Source organism: Ursus arctos, unplaced genomic scaffold, assembly GCF_023065955.2.
Source record: "Ursus arctos isolate Adak ecotype North America unplaced genomic scaffold, UrsArc2.0 scaffold_25, whole genome shotgun sequence".
Lineage (NCBI taxonomy): Eukaryota > Metazoa > Chordata > Mammalia > Carnivora > Ursidae > Ursus > Ursus arctos.
This window is the reverse complement of record NW_026622930.1, coordinates 10,808,078-10,834,489: the sequence shown is the minus strand read 5'-3', so window position 1 is coordinate 10,834,489 and position 26,412 is coordinate 10,808,078. Positions and strand designations below refer to the sequence as shown.

At 40.0% G+C, this 26,412-nt stretch overlaps 1 protein-coding gene across 2 annotated transcripts in view; it reads right to left on the bottom strand.

The window, feature by feature from the left end:
• Window positions 1–26,412, bottom strand: part of BTBD7 (BTB domain containing 7) — a 78,077-nt gene that overhangs the window by 11,224 nt on the left and 40,441 nt on the right. For both annotated transcript variants that reach the window (XM_057318486.1, XM_026515408.4), the window contains 5 exons: window positions 10,950–11,158; window positions 9,363–9,438; window positions 6,279–6,439; window positions 2,251–2,394; window positions 553–742 (listed from right to left, as the gene is read on the bottom strand). In XM_057318486.1, the coding sequence (XP_057174469.1) occupies window positions 553–742; window positions 2,251–2,394; window positions 6,279–6,439; window positions 9,363–9,438; window positions 10,950–11,158 (780 nt within the window). The remainder of the gene's footprint in view (window positions 1–552; window positions 743–2,250; window positions 2,395–6,278; window positions 6,440–9,362; window positions 9,439–10,949; window positions 11,159–26,412) is intronic.

The window sequence follows — 26,412 nt, the reverse complement described above, 5'->3', positions numbered from 1 at the left end:
GTCTAGACTCAAAGATACAAGTTTATAACTCTCCTCAAAGAGTCTTATGTGAGCAATGCTTTATGGTGATGAAAAATCTGAATTCCTCTGAACTAGCGGTTCTCAACAGGAAGCAATTTTGCCCCACAGAGCACATTTAGCAATGTCTAGAAACAGAAAAGTGTTTCCCAAAGGTTGTCACTAAGAAGTGTGTGTGTGTGTGTGTGTGTGTGTGTGTGTGTGTGTGTACGTGCACATGCTACTGGTATCTGGGGGGATAGGCGAGGGATGCTGTTGAACACACTTCAGTGCACAGGACAGCCCCCCAACAAAGAACTGTGTCAACGGCCAAGGCTGAGAAACCATGGGCTAACCGGAAAACCTGCCCACATCTGTTACTGGAAAATAAAACATGAAACAAAAAACCCTACCTTATTAAGTATTAATTTTTTAACAAGAACAATGCATAATGGGTATTGGAAAGTGGAGAGAATGAGCACATATAAAAAGGCTACAAAAATGATCAGATCATTCATTTAAATATAAATGCCTGACAGAAGGCTACCATCTCACCTGGAATTTCATTGGCTACGACTGAAGGAGGGCTTGACTGGTGACTGCTGATCTGCTGGTGGCTCATCATGTGACAGCACTGTGGCACGGCGGTGTTCACCATGTAAAGTGTGTCTGGCACGTTGGACATTCTAACCATTCGCAAACGCACAAGATCTGTTTGCTCCACCATCATCTCATCCAGCACTGACTAAAATAACAATTCAGTATTAAGAGAATCTGTCAACTCATCTCTGTGAGTCACGTTTGGAGAAAGATTATAGCCTTCATCACATAAAAAGGAAACTGATTTATTGTTTTCAGTGCATGAAGCTTAAAATTAATAGTGAAAGGAGAAAGAACCCCTACTTCTTTAATTTTTAAAGAATCCTTCTGTATCATCTTTGAAAAGAAATAATCATCTTCTGACTGTTTGCTTTTAATTAAAGTATTTGAAATTTGAAGGAACGTAAAAAATTAGTCAGAAGGAAATTATATCTAAAGTTACTATAATCAATACATGGGCTAAATATCAGATCCAACAAGAAATGCTCAAAATACAAAATACTGAAGATCGATTTTAAATTCAACAGACCTATATATAAACCCAATTGTTAAGTTAGTTTCAGATGAATCTCAACAAACTACAGAGTGGCCAAAATGATGTAATGTATAAACCCTTCCCACATTTCCTGGGGGCAATTATCTACTTAAGTGTGGGTTCAGCCATCAGGGAACAGGGAAGTCCCAGGAGGACTATCTGATTAGCTCCCTGCTGCCCCATTCTGACACAGAGCAGAATGCAGGGTCATTTATTACAGACCTTTTATCACCAGACGCAACCTTTGGTAAAGGCCTCTGTGTGCTGTTGAGCACTGAACTTATTTCTGAAAAACCAGACCCAATCATCTTGCTTTTTTCCTATTTTAGACTATTTAAAGTGCCAACCACTCAATAAAAGGTAGATTATTGACCTACTCAATAAAATTAACTTCTCACAAATCCTTTCACATATCTTAAGCCAGGAGCTCTGACAATCAACATGAGACAAAATTTAAGGTAACTTAATTCTATACTGAAACACAATGTTTTGCCGTTAATCTGTTTCACAAAGCTTAATGGTGATTCCTGACTTTCAAAGAGTGTCAGTCCCTCAAAGGGCCATCCCAAAGTTCTAATGGTTGTCAAACACAGCTAATAAACATCACAGTATTCCATTTTCACATTACCATATTTTCTTGGAGTTCTTCATATTATAATACACAATTTACTTAATAAGCCTGAAATATTATCTTAGTTTTGTGCACTTATTCTAAAACTAAACATAATTTCCAACAGTCAGCCATTACAGAAAAACATTAGAAGAAACCGTGTCATTTCTTTAGTTTAAAAAAAAACGTGTGCAATCTTCTTTCAGATCACAAAATACTATCATTTCAGTAAAATTTATTTTTTTTTCCAAATTAACAATTTGCAACACCAACTAAGATGAGAAAAATGTGAAGCGCAATTCGACACGACCTAAGTTATAAAAACATGTTTGATAATTAAAGATTTCAGAAAACTATTCCCGTGAGTAGCCAAACCAGAGTTTACTTTCACTTTCCCCATTACTGGATATTTAGGCGATTTCTAAATATGTTTACAATACCACAATGAGTATCTTTGTGCTTATAGGTCGTAAAACGTACTCTAAGATTTTAAAATGATTTTCATTACCTTCGCTTCGTCCACATAGGGAGAGAACAGTCGAGGACGAACATATATTCCAGCGTTTTTTTGCCGTAACCAGGCATTTGATTTTCCACCTTCTGTTGTAGGAAGCATATCCGATGGAGGAGTACTAATCAAGCCTCTTTTCATCTTGAAAAAAAATTATTTTTAGATGAACTAGAGATTTGTGTAGACCTAGAATACTACTAAGATAAATAATTACACCTACAAATCATGAAAATTTAGGAATATATGTGAAATTTCAAAATAATCCAAATATTTAAGACTATTTAAAGGATTCAGCAATAAAAAGGTTCTGTAATTTACCACTTTTCTCTATACAGAGGAATGATGCCTTTAAAACAAGAGCTATAATGATTAAAACTATAATGAGTTGGACTAGTTTTCAGAACTTTTAATAAAAACCAATTTCTATTTTTTCCTTATTCACCTAGAAATGGATTCCATCCCCACCCCACCCCCCACAAGACAAAAGAAGCACATCTTCTTGGGCCTGCATCTACAGTACAAGAATACAGGTGCTCTGCTGGTGGTTAGGGACAGAGCTCTAGGGGAGGCAGACTGGACACAAATCCCTAGCTCCCCATTTAACAGCCACATGAGCATGGACACGTCCTTTTATCTGGACCTCACTTTAAGGGCTCCCAGATGGCCCTGGAGACGGGACACTGCAGGACTAACTAACGGTGGTGGCCATTGTGTCCTTGTCTGTGCTAGGAGAAAATAAATCACGTACCTACAGCTCGTTAAGGTGGTTGTGAGGATTAATGATGGTCATGCAGGTTATGCACTCAGCACAGTGCTTATTAGCACACACTAAGAGTGTTTTATGCTTAATAGCCATTATTAGCAAAATTTCATTGGGGACTTCTGGGTGAAGCATGGAATTAAGAACAGAGATATGTATTTTCTTTCTTTTTTTTTTTTAAAGATTGTATTTATTTATTTGACAGAGAGACAGGCAGCGAGAGAGGGAACACAAGCAGGGGGAGTGGGAGAGGAAGAAGCAGGCTCCCAGCGGAGCAGGGAGCCCGATGCGGGGCTCGATCCCAGGACTCTGGGATCACTCCCTGAGCCATAGGCAGATGCTTAACGACTGAGTCACCCAGGTGCCCCAGAGATATGTATTTTCTAAGTCTACTAAACCAAAGTTCTAATTTTTCTAAACCCAATTCAGGGCTCAATTTGGTTTATGTCCCAGTAACTTTTTTTTTTTTTAAGGTTTTATTTATTTGAGAGAGAGCACGAGAGAGAGAGATCAACTGATCTTGTGCTCCTGCGCACAAGCAGGGGGGAGGGGCAGAGGGAGAGGGAGAAGCAGACGCTTCACTGAGCAGGGAGCAGGAAGCAGGGCTCCATCCCAGGACCCTGGGATCATGACCTGAGCCAAAGGCAGACACTTAATGGACTGAGCCACCCAGGCGCCCGTGTCCCAGGTTTTAAATAAAACCAAACATTGTAAAAACAAAACAAAACAAAAACCAAACATTGTTGTGTCCAATATTACTCTTGTTAAATAAGTGTCTAATTGTTGCATTAGTTAAAATTGTTTTTTAAGATTTTATTTATTTATTTGAGAGACAGAGCAAGCGAGTGAGAGATCATGAGCAGGGGTGAGGGGTAGAGGGAGAAGCAGACTCCCTGCTGAGCAGCGAGCCCAATGCGGGACTCAAGACCTGAGCGGAAGGCAGACGCTTAACTGACTGAGCCACCCAGGTGCCCAGTTAAAATTGTTTTTAACTAATAAAATACAGCATTAGATAGTATCTAGAAAACAGAGAAAAACTCATAACTCTAATCTACTCCAACTGTAATAATGTTTATATATTTCCTTCCAGTCTTTTTCAAATGGATTTTTACATAATTGAATTCTAGAATATATAAAAATACATTATTTTGTATCCTTTCTGAAATTATATTCCATCATTAGCATTTTTCATGCTACTATATTAACCTTTATAACCATTGTTCGGGGGAGCAAAATATTCTGTTGAGTAGTCATAGTATAGTTTAGTAGTCATAGTATAGTTTACTTTTATTTTTTCTCTTAGACATTTGAGCGGTTTCCAAATATTTAAGGACAATGCTACTAATGAATCAGTTATACTTCCCCTATGGGATGGTAATATTATTTCAAAAAATACTGATTTAATTGGTGAAAAAAACAGTAACTTATGGCTTTATTTTGCCTTCTTTGGTGTGTGTGATTACTAGTGAGATTGAACATTTTTTCTTATCAGAAATATCATAGAGGCACCTGGGTCATTAAGTGTCTGCCTCCGGCTCGGGTCAAGATCCCAGGGTCCGGGGATGGAGCCCCACTTCAGGCTCCCTGCTTGGCGGGAAGCCTGCTTCTCCCTCTCCCACTCCCCCTGCTTGTATTCCTTCTCTTGCTGTCTCTTAAATAAATAAATTAAAATCTTTAAAAAAAAAATCATAAATATTTAATTATTTTCTTCTACTTTTTCCATGTTTCAATTTAATATTTGATTCTGCAATCTAACAGGGATTAATTTTGTGTGCAAGTGAAATGAGGGTTTAACTTTAAACAAATTTCCCCCAGCTCACCAGCTAATCTAGCACCACAATGATTCACTGACTTCTGACAGATTATTATATGTTTAATTCTTATATATTCATGAGGATCTTTTTCTGGGCTATTTTGTCTTGTCTGTTTTGCTAGCATCACGAGTTAGAGGGTTTTTCTGTTTTTTAAATTAAGCTCTCGGCCTGATGTGGGGCTTGAACTCATGACCCTGAGATCAAGAGTTGCATGCTTTACCAACTAAGCCAGACAGGCATCCCTAGAGTTTTAAATTATATTTTAAATTCTGGAAGAGTTATCCCTTTATTCTTTTTTCTTTAGAGAACATAAAAAAAATTCTTATCAAACAAACAAATGAACATTGGCAGGGGGAGGGAAGAAAACCAAGAAACAGACTCTCTTTTTTTTTTTTTAAAGATTTTATTTATTCGACAGAGATAGAGACAGCCAGCGAGAGAGGGAACACAAGCAGGGGGAGTGGGAGAGGAAGAAGCAGGCTCATAACGGAGGAGCCTGATGTGCGGCTCGATCCCATAACGCCGGGATCACGCCCTGAGCTGAAGGCAGACGCTTAACCGCTGTGCCACCCAGGCGCCCCAAGAAACAGACTCTTAACTACAGAGAACAAACTAATGATTACCAGAAGGGAGGTGGGAGGGGGATGGGTGAAGTAGGTCATGGGGATTAAGGAATGCACTTGTTGTGATGAGCACAGAGTGCTGTATGTAAGTGATGAATCACAAAATTCCTCACCTGAAATGAATATTACACTGTATGTTAACTAACTGGAATTTCAACAAAACTTAGAAAGAAAATCAATCACTTGTATGCAATGAAAAAAAATTCTCATCAGTTTTTTTCCAGATGACTTTTATGTTTCTGAGCAGCTGAAAAACTATGATGATGTGTATAAGCACTGCCTTAAAGTTATAAACCAACATGTGAAGAAGTAATATTTATAATATTTATTTTTCACATCCATTAATTCAAGCAATTCTATTAGTTTAAAAAATTCACTTTAAAAAAACTATGGAAGTACTATCATCAGCTCCATTAATTTTTAACTGAAATACGATCATAAGATTCAGTCATCCTTTCCCACTGAACCAGTCTCCTCTTCTGCTCCCTGATTTACTGTTGCTGTGTGTGGAAAGTCTCCAGAGGGAATCTCTACCCTTTCCTTTGTGAATAGACCTACTCGATCTACACTGATAAATGGCTGACTCTCTTCTCTCAAAAGTAAGACTGCTCTACCCACTCAACTCTCATTCACTGAACCTTTATTTGTGCCAGTGGCTGACACAATATGGCCCAAAACACATGACTGTCTCTGTCCTCATGGACTTCACAGTGTTACAATACTCTATTAGTAGAAATTATGTACAATGATTAAAAAAAAAAAAGATAAACCTGTACATTTTGGTGTATTTTTTTATCATGAAAGAGATAAATGAAGGAAGGCTCTTACCGCATCACTTAGGACCTCACTGTTTATAGGTAAGATGTGTTCAATTCGCACAAAAGGTAAGAGAGAAGAAAGGATCTCTCTAAGCTCTTCTATGTCTAGGTCTCGTCTTTTTACGCCTCTTCTGTTCACACTATGGGCAGTGCCACTCAGTAAGTTTGGCTCTATGAGACAGAAAATGAAAAGTCTCCAATCAAATCCAAATTTTCAAACTTTTTTCTCTATCACACTTTCGGTAACACGCTTTACACTTAAGTGCATCTGCTTTAAAAAGGATTATAAATTATTTTTGTGTCTTAAGTATTTAATAGAGATCTTCTTTGACAAAGACAAAGCATGATATCAACAGTAGGATAACTTTTTTTGATTGTTCTGCATTAAAAAATAAAGAATTCTTTTCCACATACTAACTCAAAGGAGAAAAGATGACAATCTATTAAAATCTAGTTTGACCAAGGGCTGCTTCTTAAGCTTTTTCAGTGCTGTGACCAGTTTTTAGTACAAATAAGGGCTTTACAGGGCAAGTGGCATTTCTGGTCACTGTGGGTTACCAGTATACTCACTAGGCTACCATGTTTACCAGCAATTTAACAAGGTATTAATTACCTGGTATCTAAAGCAGCAAAACTTAATGTGGACTGTATTTAACTTTGATTTTTAGGACAGTCCCTAAATCTCCATAATATGGGAATGTTACTGCATAAAAGTGAACACTTTCATCTCTGACATGCAATATAGTCCCACTGTCCAGGGCGGAGGGTAAAGGTTTTCTTCACTAGGTATCAGTGAAAGGAGAAGATCTGAAGTACATATAAGCTTATAAGATTGAATGGAAAACAGAAATTACTAAAATTTTGGGAATCTTTAATCATGTCTATAATCTAGGGGCTATATTTTTTTCTTCTTTTTTATTTTTTGCTGTATTAAAAAAAAAAAAAATCTTTAAATTCCGAAACATAACCGCTGTATTTTTTGTAAACACCCTATAGGCAAATAGGTATTTCCCTTAAATCAAGTGACAGACACATGGATAGAGAGATAAGAAATCATTGTTTTTTTGAGAAGCTAAGCTTTTTCTGGCATCATTCAAGATAAAATTGTTGCAAGCATGTGGAAAAGGGTTTTTTCCTTGCCTTGCTATGATTTGGCTTTATACTTATACAAAGCACTGCTTTTCAAAAAAAGCTTTTCCCCTTAAAACAGTGGCATCCTGTTTTCAAATAAAATATTACATAAAACTCCCAAATATGTAACAGGTAAGGGCAGAACCTTACACATGCAGGTGACTGAAAAGTGAAGCCTGGGGTGCTAAGGTTCCTTCTCATCCCTGTGGAAGAGGCTTCTGTTCTAACCCCATCAGAAAACTACTATTTTAAGGGAAATCTTATCAAGGATGCTCATTATCTGCCCAAAATAAATATGATGTTTCATCATTACCAACCTTACATAAATGAATAAGCCTATGGCCTATAATGATTATGTGGCATTATATACAATTAATTCTTGTTGTTTGGAGTAGTCCTATTCTGTAAAGTCAGTGTAAACAATTAGCAAATACTGAACCACTGCTCCTAAGGGAAACACAGGGTTAGGTTCCTGTGAGCCTCTGGTCCCAACAATTTTATCAGTCCATCAAGACATAACTTTGTTTTATGTGTGTTTCTGTTTAAGATACCTTATTACTATATATTGTTGATTCATGAACACTGCACTCATAGCCAACAGCACTGTCACGCATACCTGAATGAAGCTTATGTAACTCCTACTTTCTCTCTAAGGGACATCACAGCCTTCCTGGGCTTGGAAACATCATACAGCACTAAAAGTTACAATGGCAGGCCAGTTTGATCAGTGAGATCACCAACCCCCGCCCCCCATAAATATGAAAGAGATGGCACTTAAATATACTGAAAAGGACACTTGTTTGCAGTATGAGAACTGATAAAAGGCGGCAGAGTGTCACCCTGTTCCATCTGAAGCTGGGAACACGTGCATCAGAGGACTCAAATTTCTTTCACTGTGAGTATGTTTGCAATTGACCATGAAAGTGCCGTGGATACCGATTTTGGGGGTTAGAAGTAAATTTTAGCAGGTAGGTGAATTTGCAAATACAGAATCTACAAATAAGGATAGATGGTATATTGGCACTTCAAAAAGTTCCAAATAGTAGTGGCTTTAATATTAAAAACAATTCACATCTGAGAATTGCTAAAAGGCTTTTTTGTAGGCCATAGAGAAATAAATTAGTAGGAGAAATCAGGTTTTGAAAGGCAGGTTTCACTTGAAATTTTTGTGTATTTTGAAATGTGACAGAACAACTCTGTAAATGCACTACAAATTTATCATTGGCTTGAACACTTTCAATAGGTGAACTTCACGGTAGGTAAAATATCTAAAAAAGCCATCAAAAAATGACAGGAAAGGGAAATCTGTATTTAATTTTTCTAATTAAAATGTTTTGAAAAGAAATGTTTTGCTTTGGGTTTGCTATATAGAGAAATACAACATTCTGTGAGGGAAAGAGCATGCATACGGTGTTTCTACCTCTTCTGCAATATCCCCAGTTGGAAGACATTCAGAAGCTTTTTTTCCCCTTTAGCTTCCACAAAACTTAAAAATAAGCAAGTATGCTTTTTTTGGGGGGGGGTCATATATTTTTTAATTGAGGTATAATTCACATAACATAAACCTCACCATTTTAACCATTTTAAAGCATATGATTCAGTCAGTGGCTTTCAGTATATTTAAAATGTTATACATACATCACCACTATCTAATTCCTAAACATTTCCATCAACAATGCTTTAAATGAAAATCATTAAACGAAAAATTTCATTCTAATACTTCTATAAATCAGTAAACATACATTATTAAGCATACAGATAACATTAAAAATACCCTTTTAAAGTTGTAAAATAAAATCTTCTGGTATATTTATTTCTAACAAAGTATACCCTTCTCCACTAAAGGATTTTACGGATTGTAAAAATTTCTGTTTTTACCAGGCAATATGCCTATTGTCAAGACTGACACACAGCATGCCTCTGGATAAAAAATTTACAATACAAGCTAATTTTGTGAGCTTACCTCTGTCAGCTATTCTTCTCATCAACTGATGCTCACCCCATTTAATCAGATATTTAAGGATATCTTGTTCACTTGCCTAGAATAAAAATGGTTTACATTTATTTTAGTGAAGTTGGACAAATGGCAAATTTGCTTAATGACTTTTCCTAGGTCATGATGTACACACAGTGTGCAATTTAACACCTTTCCCTCTCCACTGGAGGGTTGAAATGTTCCACTAAAGCTGTGGTCCACCAGCAGCAAACACACGACCACTTCGCATGTGTCCAGTAACCTATCTCTTGGCTCCAACTAAATTTTTTATTCTTGTTTTCATCTTTATTTTTTCCGTTATCCTATTCTCTTCACCTATTTTAACCTTATTTTATCCTACTATATGGTCTCTATACAGCTGCCTTCGATTCTTCTTGGGACACGGCAGAGATAAGCAGATGAAAGTAGAGGGATACAGATGGCTTGTGATTACTATCTCCTGCAGGAGCAGAAGGCACAGGTCCAGCACCTGTTTCGGCAGAGAGACTACACTCTGCACCATGAATGCTACTGACTGGTGAAGGGCCCTTCCAGCAGTCTGTGAAATGGCAAGGTGCCCCTCATTTCTTTGTACTTTACTGAAAATCTTAGAGCAAATCTGGGCTGCCCTCCAAGGTTTTTACTTCCTAAATAGAAATGCAAAGCTTTCTAAAGACAATAATCTGAGAGAACTGACAAATCCTAACCCCCATAATGCACGCAGTTCGGATCAGGACAATGAAACAAGGTTAATGAAGAAAGATCCTAAATAAATCAAATCCAATTATGACAACATTTGTACTGCAATCAAAGCACAGATGCTAAATGGATTATTTAACTCTTCACTGAATCTCTGACTGGGATGGAAGCATTTTATTATTTTCCTAGTACAAATATAAAGAAATAGGTAATGGCTCCTTGGGTTTATGTTTTTGTAACATTAAAACTGTTATATAGTTTTCGGCATAAAATTCATACAACAAATGCCAAAAAAATTAAACTTGAACATATGTTACTTGAAAGTATTTTTTACAATATTTTAAATCTATTGTTAGTTTAAATTACCAAATTAGATGGACATATAAGTCAATGACAGAAGAATTTGCTGAAAGCTACTTCTGATTAAAAATAAGTAGTTGAAAACCTTATTCTATTTTGGTAAGACACACTGAGTTTTTATAAGCATTTGAGTAGATCAGAAATTAAATACTACTCTTACTTTGTGCTGCTTAAGCTACTGTCTACAGTTTACGTATCTGATACTCCACCAAAAACAAGAAATCGTTAAAGTGAATTAACGGAAGCCAAGAAAATCACTGTTGGGATATGCTTTCTGACCTTGCCTACTGCCTCAACCCCTTTGGTGTAGTTGGCTGGGACTTGGGCTTGTTCACAATGTTGAGTCATTGCAGCAGGTGCACGAAGGGCCAGAGAGCTAGAAGGCTTTTCCTGTACGAATTTGAAGAGGGCACCCCTTGGGTGGGCTGATCTCCCTAGATGGGAGAATAGAGTGTAGGTGGGTTTCCTGGTGCACACATGGATGATAATGAATTTGAGAGGTGTATAAATGATTACCTGTAGGTAGTCAGACTGGATAGCAGTGAGCAGATGGTCTTTGCTGAGTTCATAAAAAACATCCGAAGTCATGACCTGGGAAAATTCCTCACAGAGGAAATGTAAAGCTTGTCGGTGCACCCATTTAGAGCCATAGGGATGAGAGCTCCACTTGAGGATGGCAATTAAGGTATCTAATGAGATGCTCTCAGCAATGATATCCTCACAGCCTAAAAGAGAAGGCAAATACTTCTTAATCATAAATATTACTTATGGAACATTAGTATGCTAGACACTATACTTAAAAGTAGCAATAGTAAAAAAGAACAAGGAGATAAATAAAATTTCATGGAAATCACCAAGACTTCATGGGATGGGGTAACAATAGGTAGCAACAGACTATGATATCTATAGGAAATCTGCTGTTCTGTGGAGACAGATCCATAGAAAGAGGCAGAGAATCCTCACAATTGTATAAGAAAACAGTAACTGTGTAAATCCAACAATTTGAGTAAGATACTATAGCGGAGAGCGCTGGACCACAAGGGAAAGAAGAGAAGGTAGAAATGACACAGTTGTGGGAATTGGCCAGTCGGAGAAAGGCTGGAGCTGGGAAACACAGTTCATGACACCGGATGACACGATCATCGGCTGTTCAGATGGGTGAAAATGAAGGTGAAATAGAATCAGGAAAATTAGAAAGTTCTGTATCTCAGTGAAAGAAAATCAACTGCACGGAAGATGACAGGAAACAACCTTAACCACAACCTATGTAACAATGATACTGGGCACTTGAGCTGCACGGACACAAACTGTGACATGGCTGCGGTAGGGCTGAAGCAACCTCAGGCTTTTAAGATTCAAGCACAGAGTCCTGATCAATGGAACAAGGTTGCACTGCTGTCCTGTGAGATGCTGTGTTCTGTTCTGGGCCCTGTGTTTTAGAAAGGGCACTGACAAAATGCCAGGATTCTTGCAGGAGGGCAAAAGAACAGTAGGGAGTTTGAGACCTGTCACAGGAGAAAAGCTCTGAACAACCAAAATTACTTGGCGTATGTAAGAGAAACCTGAGGGGAGACATAGGCGCTATCTTTAAGTGTCTGACAGACCCTCATGAGGCAGAGGAGAAATGACTGACTTCCCAGTTGTGCCAAAGGCAGGTCCTGGATGTTAAATGGATGTTGAAAGAACGGGAATTTTGCCTCAATATTAAGAAATTTCTAACAATTAGATTTGCTCTCCTCTCGTCCCGAAAGAAAGAAAGAAAGAAAGAAAGAAAGAAAGAAAGAAAGAAAAAAAGGATCCTTCTAGAAAAATACAGGAGCAAAGGCTGGCTCATCACATAAGGGATAGAGTAACAAGAACCCCTAAGCTGGATACGGAGCTGACGTCAGATAGCAAACGAGCTGCTTCCATGGCAAAGATAGAATCATTTTTAGAAAAGCGGTAACAGCATATCAATGTAGGAGTAATTTAATCCAAACATTAAAGATTAATTTACTCAATCTCAACATTAACCTGAGATCCTGATAAGTAACACTGAGACCACCACAATGGAATCCATGCAAACAACACCCAAAGAAGTGAATGTGTGCTGATGAGGAGTGAGAAAAATGGAAAAGCTGTAAACTGCTCTCCTGATTTTATGGTGAGTCTTGCCTGCCAGCGGCCAGAGGAAGACTTGTGTCATTCTGCAGCTTGAAAGCAGGCACTGGACTAGAGGTGAGGAGAATGAATCAATCTGACAGGAGAGGCAATCTGATAGATGTGTTTGGGCATGAAGCAGGGGAAGTTAGAGAAAACGTGGTTATTCAAAAGGATGTATCACAATCATATGAAACCAGGATATTGGCAGAGGGGAAAAAGGAAAATTAACAACAACATCATATATTTAAACTCCTGAGAAGTTTTCAAAGAAGTGAGACGTGATAGGAAAAAGTGGGCTTTGAAATCAAGACAGATTGGACTTGAAATCCCACCTTGGCCACTTAGAAGCAAAGTCATTCTGGACAAATCCTTAGCCTCTTTGAGCCTGAAATGTTCTCATTTGTAAAACTGGGTTTATACTCCTAACTCAGGGTTGTTACGAGATTTAAATTAGACTGTACCCATGACACTCTTCTTTTGTTCAAACATTCTGCAGTATCTACTTGCCAAAGCGCTGTGAATACAACGCTCTTTTTACCACGCATTTTCCTGGGTGATATCATCTGCCCCCCATTGGCCTTAACTCCCAAAGCATCCTCATGATTTTCAAGTCTATGTACAGTTCCAGGGCGCCTGGCTGGCTCAGTCAGAACAGCATGTGACTCTTGATCTTGGGTTGTAAGTTCAAGGCCCACCTGGGGTATAGAAGATTACTTAAATAAACTTAAACAACAATAAAAATGTCTACATACAGTTCCAACCCAGAGCTCTCTCCTGACTCCCAGACTCATTCCTTCAACTCCCACTGGAGAGTTCTACAGGGATACTCTGCAGACCTCTTCAAGGCAAGTTAATTTACCTCCTCTGGGAAATCTGTGTATACTTCCCCCTGGCACCCCGGCCTTCTTCATTCCTGCTTTAGAGAAAGGTACCTCTTTCTTCCAAAGCCAGAAATCTTAGTACTAATAGTGATTCCTTCTCCTGAAGGCCACATCCAATCACCATCAAATGCTGTTCTTGTTTTAAATACATCCCCTCCACTGAATCTCTACCACCTCCCCATTTCAGAATCTGATACTTTCTAAACCCCGCATCACTGAAATAGCCTCAAAAAGTTCCCATCTTTCTCCCTTCCAATCTGTTCTCCATACTGTTGCCAGATGATCTTTTAAAATGTAAATTAGATTATATATGTAACAAATTATTCAATAGCTTGCACATAGCTTGCAAATAACTTCAAGATAAAATCCAAACTACATATTCCTGATGGTCTGTCCACTGCCAACTTCTCCAGCCCCATTCCTGTTCATATTCTACACTGCGTTCAGTACTTAGCATTTCCTAGAGTTCCACCAAACTCTCACCTCCAGGCCTTTGCATATGTTGTTCCATTTTTCTGAAATGCTCTTAATTCTCCTTAACTCATCTACATTTTTTAGACACTTAGACATTGTCTCTTTCAAAACGCTATCTTGATCTTGTTCCCCAAGCCTAGGTCAGGTGTTCCTCCTACCTAAAAATGCTGCCCTATTTCTCTCTATATAATAGCATTAAATTCTCATACTATTTTATATTTCTTAAATATCTGTCTGAATCCTCTATCAGACTGAGAACTCCTTTGAGGTAGAGCCCCACCTTATGTCTTTCTACAATGCCTGACATCTAGCAGCTAATCAATTAAAAACAAAAATAGCGAATACTTTTGAAACTTATTATGTGCCAAGTCTGTACTGGACTTAGAATATTTAATTTCAGCATTCTTATTCAAAGAAGGTGGTATCATTATTCCCACTTTACAGATGAGAAACCTAAGATTCACAAAGATTAATGAACTTGCTCAAAGTCATACAGCTAGGAAGAAGACAAGTTGTACTTACCTAAACACAGCCTTCCCCTCCCGCCAAAAAATCTCCCCCTTTTTTATGCCTCTGAACTTAGGTCTTGTATGAATCAATGCTCCTCAGGACTTCTTCACTTGTGACCACTCCTCTTATGAACAGAAAAGCACCTTACAAATATACCAAATATGGTGATATTAACTCACAAATGTGAAAGGAAGGCAATTAGGCAAAAAATTGCAATGCTGAAAGGTATATTTTAAGAAAAGATTTATCTAATATTGTCAAATGTAATATTTTCATATTATAGTAAAGGATTTCAATTAGTGGTAATTTGCCTTGTGTCAAGGTTATTGATAATGGAATGAAAATGTAAACACAGCAACAAGACCGAAGGGGTGCTGGCAGGGAAAGGGCAGCAAGCAAGATGCAAAAAGGCTTCATACAATGCCATTTCCTTGGTAAATTCTGGACCAGTCTTGTTGGTCCAAAAACATTACCAGCACACTATTGAAGATGGTTGGATTCCTGTTGACAAAGTGATCCTAAACCAAACCCCACAAGACCAATGTATAAATCAAAAGGTCCACTTATATGCAGTGCAGGTGTTCACTTCTAGCGAGCAAAATACCATGTTCTCAAACTAAGTTGTTTTTGCTTCTTTTTAAATTTCTGCTCTGTCATGGATCAATACTTTAGTAGAAACCAGTAAAAACACTGTTTGAATACTGTGACGATGTCAAACTGACAAAAAGTTTCTAAATGCTTACTCTCACTAACTGTACTTACCCTACTACAGACACACTTTGAGGAGCACTGCTGTCTAGAATCCCTTCTCCTGTGCCAGTTTCAGGGTATATGACAGTCAAATTTGTTTCCTCCCATTTGGTACTAATTAATTCTCAGAGGAAACTCTTTTTTCCTCTTCTGTTTCCAAATAGAGTTTACTGACTCTATTTCCTAACTAGAGATAAAATGGTATCCTTTTCTTTAAAGACAATTAAATATATAATCAGAACGACTATCTTTTGGGTGGGACAGCAAAGCAAGATTTATTGTGCAATAGCAAAGTGATAGTATAAAGCTCCCAAGGAGGGAGGGGACCTGAGTGGGTTGCCCAGAACGACTATCTTTTTTATTTTTTATTTCTTATTTTTTTTTTTTAGTAGGCTCCGTGCTCAGTGTGCAGCCCAACACGGGGCACGAACTCACAACCCTGAGACTAAGATCGGAGCTGAGACTAAGAGTCAGATGTTTAATGCCTGACTGGGTCACCCAGGCACCCCAACTTTATATTTTTTAAACTAGAAATATAGAGTGTAAGCGTATTATCCAAACATGGCCGATTACTGTACATATTCACCAACACCAGCCCTCTGATCCCACCCCACCCATGGGCAGAGTACACATGCCCACCCCAAGCTTTGGGACTGGCCATGAGATCTGCTTTGACTAATGAAATGTCAGTGGATATGATGTGACAAAAAGCTTCAAAAGTACTTTTTGGGAGCTGGGCTTGCCCTCTTGCCTTCTGCTATGGTGAGAACATGCTGTGGCTAGCTTGCTGACCCTAGGAGGAGAATGAGCAGCAGCAGGAATAGAGCCACCCAGCCCTGCTAAACCACAGTGGCAATCAGAATGACCCCAGCTGCTGCAAACTTCAATCTGTAATTTTAGGTGACCTGGACATTTGTGAGAAATACATGTTTATGTCATAGGCCACTGAGATTCCCCAGTTGGTTGTTACCCAGCAATGGTTGACCAATACACCGTATACTTTTCTTCGATGAACTCAAAAGCCTTTATCAATTTCCTTGTAACAGAAAAACTCATCTGTAGCCAAGACTTTGAATGGCTCATCGGTGCCATGCATTCTGCTCAGGTAGCAGACTTCCACTGATGCGGTTGTGAGGTTCGCAGATGAAATATAAAGTCAACTTCTTAGGATTTTCTTTCCCCCCGAAAACTGCATTTTACAGATCCCTTGCTTACTTGATTAATCCCTTCTTCTCTTCTCTTTTACCAGAATATTTTCTTTCTGATATGTAATGTTGGCAAAAATGTTGCTTTTAAAAAATTTGAGCTACATACCATGAATGATCAAGGCAGAGATAGAAAGAAGTACAACAAACTGACGTTAGTAATACAAATGATGCTGCATGTTGAACAGGAACATTTTCTGTTTTTATTATCAACAATTTCCCCTTCTTTATGCTCCTCTGATAACTATAAAATAAGTTTCAATGTTGACAGATTTCCTGAAAACACGGTCCGGATCTGTCTTTCCTGCCACTCTTATACTTGCGCCACCAGCACCAGTGGGAAACCATTTCACTGGCTCGTGTCTATCAGAAAATGCATAACCAACTTCTAGGGGGACCTGGGTGGCTCAGTTGGTTGGGCATCTGCCTTCGGCTCAGGTTGGGATCTCAGGGTCCTGGGATCCAGCCCCATGTCAGGCTCCCCGAAGGAGTCTGCTTGTCCCTCTCTCCCTGCCCCCACTCATGTTTTCTCTCTGTCTCTTTCAAATAAATAAAATATTAGGGGAAAAAAAGGCAACTTCTAGATTCAGAGTTTCATATTGGGGCTGAGGTGGGAAAAGGAAGCACACAGGCAAGGGGAAAGAAGTGAAGGGAACAGTGGAGGGTGATCACAGCTTGCTATGCAACACAGCCAGCACAGTAAGCTTAGAGGAAGGCTGGCCTTAGAGCAGGCACGCTGGCTCTGCAGTGGCATCAGTTAGAAACAGAAATAAGACTTCAAGTGCAAATAGGCTTGAGAAATCAGTTGCTTCAATTCTTTCCAACTAACCTGTATGGAACGGATTCCAGTTCCCAAGGAAAGGCATCATGAAATGAGAGGGAAGTGAGGGCAGTCGAAAGCACATAGAGGCTTTGAATTCGGGCAGTTAGGTCACTACCTCTTATGTCACTCCCTTAGGGCCTTGTGTCATATCAAAGCACACCCTGTGATTCTCATTTCCTCATACAGAGGATGAAATAATCCCATCAGAGTTCTCAGGATTATGTTAAATAACATCAGGGAGCCAGTGTGTCCATCAACATTACCCTTTTTCTAGGCTAGAAATCTTAAATGAGCTGGGCCGACTCCTCCTCCTTTGACATATATATAGAACTAGTCGATGCGTCCTACTGATTCTTCCTTCAAGATGCTCTTTGATTAGCCTATTTTCCATTCCCAGGAATGTGACCTCTGTCCGAAGCCTTAGTACCTCACACATCAAATACTGAAAAGCTTCCTGCTGTCTCCCTCCCTCCGTCTTCTAAACCATACCGAGCACACCACAGAAAGGTTTTCCACCATTGTCCCTGCGTCTTCTCTATTTTAAACAGGCAACCAGAATTCCAGAGCCAAGGCAGAAAATGAGAGTCAGACATGTAAGGATTAGAAGACAAGTCAATCTGTGCTGCAGTGTTTTTAACTGCCAGTCCTTGGACTCTGCAGCTTGTGCGAGCTGGTTGGATAAACACTCCTCTCTGCTATGCCTCAGGAGGCCCAGTCTGAAGATCCTACAGAGCTTCTCAAAGGGTCCTGGCAGGGTTGAAATCCTGGTGCCTCCACTGGTGACCAGCCCAAGACCACTCTTTTGCTTTCCCTCCTCCCCTACCTCACTCTCCCGGGGGTTGCATCCTGTTCAAGGGATTACTCACCCAATGAGCGACCTGCAGCATGCCTTTGTTTTAGGCTGCCTCAGGTTGCGGGGGGAATGGGAAGAGACACCCATACAACGAGAGGAAGAGAAGTGGCCCTAGAAAACAAGATTCTCCAGTGCGATTCTGGAACTAGATCACTCATTGAAGAAACGGCAAAAAGGACCCCGGTTGCCCCTGGTAAGTGGGGTCGTGGTGATCCCTGCATGCAGCATGACAACACTATGGTTTTTCTCTAAGTGAAGTGCTAGTTTAGTAGTAGAGGTGGCACCTGAATGGAATGGGAACATCAGGAAGCATGAGGACCTGAAATTGGCTAGCTTTAGCTAACTGCTTTCGAAGTTACGTTTTTTCAACAGGCTCAGGTTAGCCACCCCTCAATCCAGGCATTCTGTCAAAGTCAGAAGACTTAGGTCGGTGTTTAAAAAAACCCTTATTTCCTGCAGCTGCAGAACAGACTGCCAAAACTCAGACTCCAGATGTAATTTTAAAGATATCAGACCTCAAAGACTTGAATGCAAAACCTCAACAAATCTTTTATGATCAAATCTGGGTCCGAATAGAAACGGCTGGTGACAGAAATCTGGAATGGGGTTATTTGGGTGGATGAGCGAGGAATGTCAAACCCCAAGATTTGCTTGAACCTTCTGGGTTGGGAGACACAGATCTCCTAACTCCTAGTAGAGGATAGCAGCCTCCTCCTGCCAGGAGACCCTGCAGATGCCCGCAAAGACAATCCCTGTCCTCTTCAAGATCTGCCTCTGCTCACTAGCTCCAAACCAACAATCAGGAGCTGGTCACTCATGCTCACAGTCTGAGCAAGAACATAGAATTTCTGTTCGTGAGGGAAAGAATGTACACACCCGGGAATTGTAAGACCTGGCCATAGGTACTGGCAGGGTCTAGAAGGCCGTTTGTGGGAGCGGATCTTGAGAGTGCTGGACCAGGATGCCCGCTCTGTGGAGGTACAGTACAACAGGAACAGGAAGGGGTTTGTCTGGAGTTCAAGGGATTCACCAGGGCATTTTTGTCGCTTCTCGGCTCAGTGATAACAGAGACTGGGCAACCATGGATAAAGCAGCTAAGAGCTCAGACACCTCTGGGATGAAGGTCTGCGTCACCCTACCTGGCAGGCCACCCAGACCTGCTGAAATATGGGCAAAGGAAAATGAAAATTTAGGTTGGGGAATAGAAGAGAGAGATTGTGCTAATTTGTATGGTTCCAACTTGCTTAAGCCTAGAACCATTTCTCACAATCTCCATTCCTATATGGTTCCAAGCAAAGTTGGTCAAAAGAGAAACGTGTGAGATTGGGAGGGCAGAAGCAGCAGCATCACTCTCTAGAAGTCACCATATCTAGACATGGTGACAGGCAGACACAGAGGTGCCCAAGCTTGTCCTTGCTCTCCCCTGCTCCAAGTCCAGTTCTCCCTCCCAGCTGCAGCCCTGGTGGCAACACTGGCCCCAGGTCACCAGATGCTTGGCCGAAGAGCCATGGACCAAAGAGCCACTCTCCACATGCTGCCCTACCCTGTGCGGCCTCCCGTCAGTGGCTCCGTGTGCCTGGCCCCTCAGGTTGACTGGCTGCTAGCTTCTCTGCATTCTACTTCTCTCCCATTCACACCTTCCCTTCCCCAGCTTCCCTCGCAGTGGTGTGAGGCTCAATCCCTAGAAGAATGCTCTTATCCGTAAGTCAGAGTTGCTCTGCTTCCCTGTATTGAACTCTGAATGACGGAGTTTTGATGAGAATATCAGTTACAGCCTGCAGCTGCAGCAGCCGGGACTGTGGCTAACTGTACCATCTTTCCTGAACTGAGTCGTTTGTAGAGGTGTGGCTGGTGATCACCTTGAAGGCTCTGTAATGAATTGATCTAAATTATTGTTTGCTCCTTGTTAAGTTAAATCACACCAAACTGTTGATACCAAACCATTCTGACCCGTGAAAATAACCTTAGAAGATTAAATAATGTATTTGTTTTCTCTTGCTATGTAACAAATTACCACAACAGGTTAAAACAAATCATCTCCTATTTTCTGTGGATCAGGAAACTGGGCAGAGGTCACGTGGGTCCTCTGTCAGGGTTCTATAAGGCTGCATTCAGGTATCAACTGGGCTTGCCTTCTCTCATGTGAAGACCTGAGAAGTTCTGGGGAAGAATTTGCTTCCAAGCTCATTCAGGTTGTTGGCAAAAATCTTTTCCTTGCCGCTGTCTGACTAAGGGCCCGCCTTTCTGTGGGAGGTCTTGAGAGTGCTGGACCAGGATGCTAGGTCTGTGGCGGTACCACGGGAGCAGGAAGGGGTTTGTCTGGAATTCAGCTATAAAAAAGAAGGAAACCCTGCCATTTGGAACAACATGGATGAACCCTGAGGGCATCATGCTAAGTGCGGTAAGTCAGAGAAAGACACGTACTGTACGATCTCACTTACATGTGGAATCTAAAAATGTCATACTCACAGAAAGAGAGAATAGAACGGTGGTTTCTAAGGGCTGAGGGATGAAGAATGGGGAGAGGTTGGTCAAAGTGTACAAACTGTCAGTTATAAAATGACTAAGGTTCAGAGTCTTACTGTGCAGCATGGTGACCCTAGTTAATACTGTATCGTATACTTGAAAGTTGCTTTGAGAGTACAGCTTTAGCGTTCTGACCACAACAACGGCATGTTAGCTACGTGATGTAAAGGAAGCACGAACCAACCTTACTGTGGACAGTCCACAGCATATACAGGTATCAGATCATCACACTGTGCACCTTAAACTTAACACAACGCTACATGTCAATTATGTCTCAATAATGCTGGGGGAAAAGATAAAGAAATCTAGATTAAAATCTATTTTCACTACAAAAAAAGAAGAAAAGTAAGTTGAGTTTTTCTGGTTTTATTTCTCATACCCTTTTGGCTAATGTTCAGAATTTGGTTATTTCTGTTAGGTAGATATTAAAAATCCCCTCTATACGTAATATAGAGCAGAGTCTTAAAGTGCAACACATTTATCTACAGGGAAGGATATGTTTCAAGTTTCTGTCCCTTTCAATAGGGGGACTCTTACAAGTTCCTTGCAATAACTAAATGCCAGAGGGCATTAGTAATATTATAGATCTATTCCAAATATCTTTTTATGTTTCATTTCAATATATTTTAAAAGTTAGGTACTTAGACTACCTCTGGATTGTCCACCTGGATGGATTTACAGGAAACAGGTAACACTGGATGCCTCTGTGAAGAGGACCTGAGCAGTGCAGGCCAAAAAGTTGGGAGGGCAGGGGGACTCTTTGCTTAGTACTCCTTGTACCTTTTGAATTCTGTTCCATCTGAATATATTATCTATTCAAAAAAAAAAATCAAATAAAAAACAAACAAAACCCATCAGGCTATGGAAGTTGCCAGGAGTTCCTTCCCTTGGTGCCAATATAAAATCAATCACTGACCACAGAATCCAAGCAAATATCAGAAAGGAAATAAGAAGGTTCTCTGCTTTGAGAACATTACTCCCCTCTGATGGGAAAGAGGCAATCACTGAGATTCATGCTGCTCGTGTGTGAAAATGTACCCTGACTGCTTATATTCTTTATTCTGATAGTTTTGCAAAGCTGTGTGAAAAGAAAGGACAGAGAGGAAGATAGGAAAGAAGTTACTGTAGTAACTTGGTAATAAAGGAGGAGGCTAAAGCACACAATTATGAAAGATTAAAGATTTCTAAGACATGAGAGGAAAAAGCCAAGACTAAGAACTCTTAAGATACTTATTTGAATATACATTTATATTGCTTTTATGTTTACTTTATAAATTAACATTTGATACGGCATTTTCAATATTTAGACTTCCATGTTTTTTTTGGATAAATGAAAACAGCATGATGAAGGATGTCAGTCTCTAAACACAGACACTCTATATAAGCCTCTGCTATACTAGCACGCAAGGGGTCAAATTCTGGAGCCTACAGGATGCCCGAACTCCTTGAAATTGAACACATATTCTTACATGTGGGCATCTGACTAGAAGAGAGATGCAAGATACACTATTAGGGTCAGACTGACCAGGGACCCAACCCCAATTCCCCTTAACTGTGTGATGTGTGAAATTTTGTCCGTTTCCTCATCTGAAAACGTTCCCTAAATCCTCAAAATCTACTTGTTACTATAAATAAGTTTCCTCATACACCATTACCCTGGTGTATTCTAATTCAGAAGCAAGCACAGGGTCTGTGGGGAGTGGGAGGGGGCAGGAGGAGAGCAGAGTCTCAAGGGAGCAGAGCAAGCAAAAGATTATAAAGAGAACAGAAACGCTGACAACCCAAATGTACTGCGTACTTTCCACTCGCACGTCACTTATTAAAATGTTAAATAAAAACAATTCTAAGGGTACCTGGGTGGCTCAGTTGGTTAAGCATCTGACTCTCGATTTTGGCTTAGGTCAAGATCTCAGGGTCATGAGATCGAGCCCCATGTCTGGCTCTGCCCTCAGAGCAGAGTCTACTTGTCCCTCCCCCTCCCCCTGCTTGCATGCTCTCCCTTGGTTCTCTCTCTCTCTCAAATAAATAAAATCTGAAACAAGAAAACAGTTCTAGTAGTCTCAGTATGTGAAAAACTCAGAGGTTCACATACCTTTAAAAAAATACCATTTACATCTCACTTTACTATCCTTAAACCATTTTCCCACTGTGACAAAACAGTAAATTAGTGTCCTTAATGCTGTTATAATAATAAGAAAAATCCAAAGGTTTGGGGGTAGAGTCATGTTATGATTTTCAGAAAACTTGTTGATATTTACTGGTTATCTCTTAAATATGATTGTGTCTCCCTTCAAAACAATGCACCTCACAGATAATTTCTTCCCATCCCTCGTCCCCCACGACGGGAAAACATAGCCCTGCAGTTAGAAAGACCAGGATTCAACTTTGGGCCCTAACACTTTCTACCTGAAACCCCAGGTAACAATATTTTCAAGTGTCAATTTACCTATAAAATGGAGAGAATACTTACCATAGATGATATGAGTTAGAGCTTAGCAACAGTGCCTGGCAAAAAGCAGGTACTAAAAAATTCTACGAAATAAATGAATAAATACAGTAAGAAACTTCAAAAAAGAATTAGCAGTTTCTGATGAGTAATTTATAGATTGTATCTGCTTAAAGGATGCATGTATTAAAGAAAAAAACCCACTATTTCTGGAACATTTCTCATGGTGTCTACATGCTGATTATGGTCTCAGCTGAAGAGATCTTTAAAAAAATGCGTATGTAATCAGGCCGTATTACTTGCTGTGCTCAGTCAGGATAAGGCCCCATGTCTCCGCACAGTATACCAATGTCTCTACTGCACAGCCCTGCTGGTCTCTGGAGCTTCGTTTCTCACCACACCTCTCTTGTCTCTGCAACTCCTAGCCTAACCCCAAGTGCCTGGCTCTTATTTATCTCTGGGTTTTTCTACTTGTGTTCCTTCTGCATAACCTTTATTTCTAATCTTTACTTAACTTCCATTCACTCTCCCAGTCTCAGCTTCTCTGGGAAGCTCCTGATACTGTCTCCCTTTCCTAATTCCGTATACTGAGGTCTGGGGCTCCTCCTCTTCCTCTGTGCTCCCCTATCATCCAGCGCTTCACTCTACCAGGACACTTCCACCATAACTGCCTACTGGTACGTAGCACTAGATGATCTTACTCGTTACTTCAGTCTCAGGGTCTGGCATACAGTAAGCGCTAAATGAATAAAGTATAGGAGTCCTAGTTCTAATTCTATGTGAAGGTCTATCTGAATCAACAGGTCCTTCCCCTCCATAATGTCCCATTTTCACCTTTATTTGCCTTTCTCTCAGGTTTACAGACCTATTATGATGATCAGATTTCCAACACTGTATCCACCCACTTCTACTTAACTTAGTATATCTAAAAATTTGACATCAAAATGTAGTTTAGAAGTGGGGCTCATACCAATGAAGACTTTAGATACTTAATATTTTTACCGCTTACACTTATATACAAAAAAAAAATCAATCTGCAAGTAAAGATGAAGCATAGAATAACAAAGAGACTATTAAATCACAATTTAGCTTAGAAACTTTTCTGAACCTCTCATAATTAGATACAAGCTCAGATATCAATGTTTAGAGAACCAAGGTGATGTCTATGCATCTTCTAGAAGTATTTTAGTGAATCAGTCTCAAAATTCAGAACTGCTCTTTAATAAATGTAAGCTTCCATTAGGAAGAAACAAATTGACAGTGGAAACTGTATGAAAACCAACCCATTTTGGAAAAGGCCTATCACTATTATGGTTGAAGAGGAATATGGTTAGAAACAAAGACATATGGGGCGCCTGGGTGGCACAGCGGTGAAGCGTCTGCCTTCGGCTCAGGGTGTGATCCCGGCGTTATGGGATCGAGCCCCACATCAGGCTCCTCTGCTATGAGCCTGCTTCTTCCTCTCCCACTCTCCCTGCTCGTGTTCCCTCTCTCGCTGGCTGTCTCTATCTCTGTCAAATAAATAAATAAAAAATCTTAAAAAAAAAAAAAAAGAAACAAAGACATACAAGTGTGCAAACTGTGTTTTCGGGTTTTTGGCACAACTTTCAGATGTGTGGATATTTCTTTTGGTTTTTTCCTAAGGTAGGTAGGTAGGTAGGTAGGTATGTATGTATGTATGTATGTATTTATTTATTTGACAGACAGTGAGCACAAGCAGGGGAAGCAGGCAGAGGGAGAGGGAGAAGCAGGCTCCCTGCCAAGCAGGGAGCCTGATACGGGGCTTGATCCCAGGACCCTGGGATCATGACCTGAGCCAAAGGCAGACGCTTAACAAATGAGACACTCAGGCGCCCCTCAGATGTGTGGCTATTTCATCTTCAAATGCCATGACATGTAAAGCATGTATCAGAAGTTTTATAGACATGTCAATGCTAAGTATAAGGTATACAAAAATGTTATAGTAAAGAGAACCAAAACAGAGCTCCAAGTTATTTATTTATTTATTTATAAGATTTTAATTTATTTGAGAGAGAGGGGGCATAGGCAGCAGGGAGTGGCAGAGGGAGAAACAGACTCCCACTGAGCAGGGAGCCTGCCTGATGCAGGACTCGATCCCAGGACCCTTGGGATCATAATGTGACCCGAAGGCAGACATTTAACCTACTGAGCCACCCAGGCACCCTATTTATTTTTAAAGATTTTATTTATTTATTTGAGAGACAGAGAGCGAGAGTGTGGGGGAGAGGGAGAGGGAGAGAGAATCGGAAGCACACTCTGCACTGAGCACAGAGCCCAACATGGGGCTTGATCCCACAACTGGGAGATTATGATCTGAACTGAAATCAAGAGATGGACACCTAACCAAATGAGCCACCCAGACACCCCTCAAAGTCTTTTACTAAATCAAAGTCATTCCCTTTGTGGAGACATATTTAGTAAGGCTAGCCCATGTTAATTTGTAACAGAAACTGGTATTTCTTTTCACAAAAATATATGAAAGAACAGTTGGAGGCAAGAACTTTCTGGTCAGTTACGTACACTCCAAACTCATACTCAGTCTTCAGGAGTTATTTATAAAAAGGTACCATTTGTTAGCAGTGCTTTCCATTGGGAAGTGAGACTGAAGTGTTCTTAAACACTTTTGTATTATTTGTATTATCTGAAATATCCAAACATCAGTACATCTCTTATATTTTTAGAAACAAAACAAAAGGGTGCCTGGGTGGCTCAGTCAGTTAAGCATCTGCCTTCAGCTCAGGTCATGGTCTCCAGGTCCTGGGATTGAGCCCTGTGTCAGGCTTCCTGCTCATCGGGGAGTCTGCTTCTCTCTCACTCTCTCTCTCCCTCCCTCCCCCTCTGCACTCCCCACTGCTCGTTCTCTCTCTCTAATAAATAAAATCTTAAAAAATGAAACAAAAGATACAATTATTAAAATAAACTAACTCTATACATATTGACATAATTTTTGCAAAGCTTAAGTGTGAAAAAGGCAAAACAATAATACGTACAGTGTGGTGCTATGTATGCTACAACAGAACGAGATATGCATGTGAAATACACACACACATTCACATACATTTAAAGTAGATGTGATCAGATGTGGCCTTGGGGAAGAAATAACATAAGTATTTGTACCCGCATCTCTACAACAGGAAGAACAACGGTAGCTACCACACAGGTTACTATAAAGTGAGGTATTCCACACGATAATAGCTAAATAAGTCATTACTCATCTATCCTAATTCTTGGAATAGTTCATTCCAGACACTTCCAAAACCAGAAGGAGACAAACACCTGTGTCTGGTCAAAGTCCCTTCTACTCTAGACATTTTAGGAAATAAGTGTAATATTTGGTTTTAAGGCAGA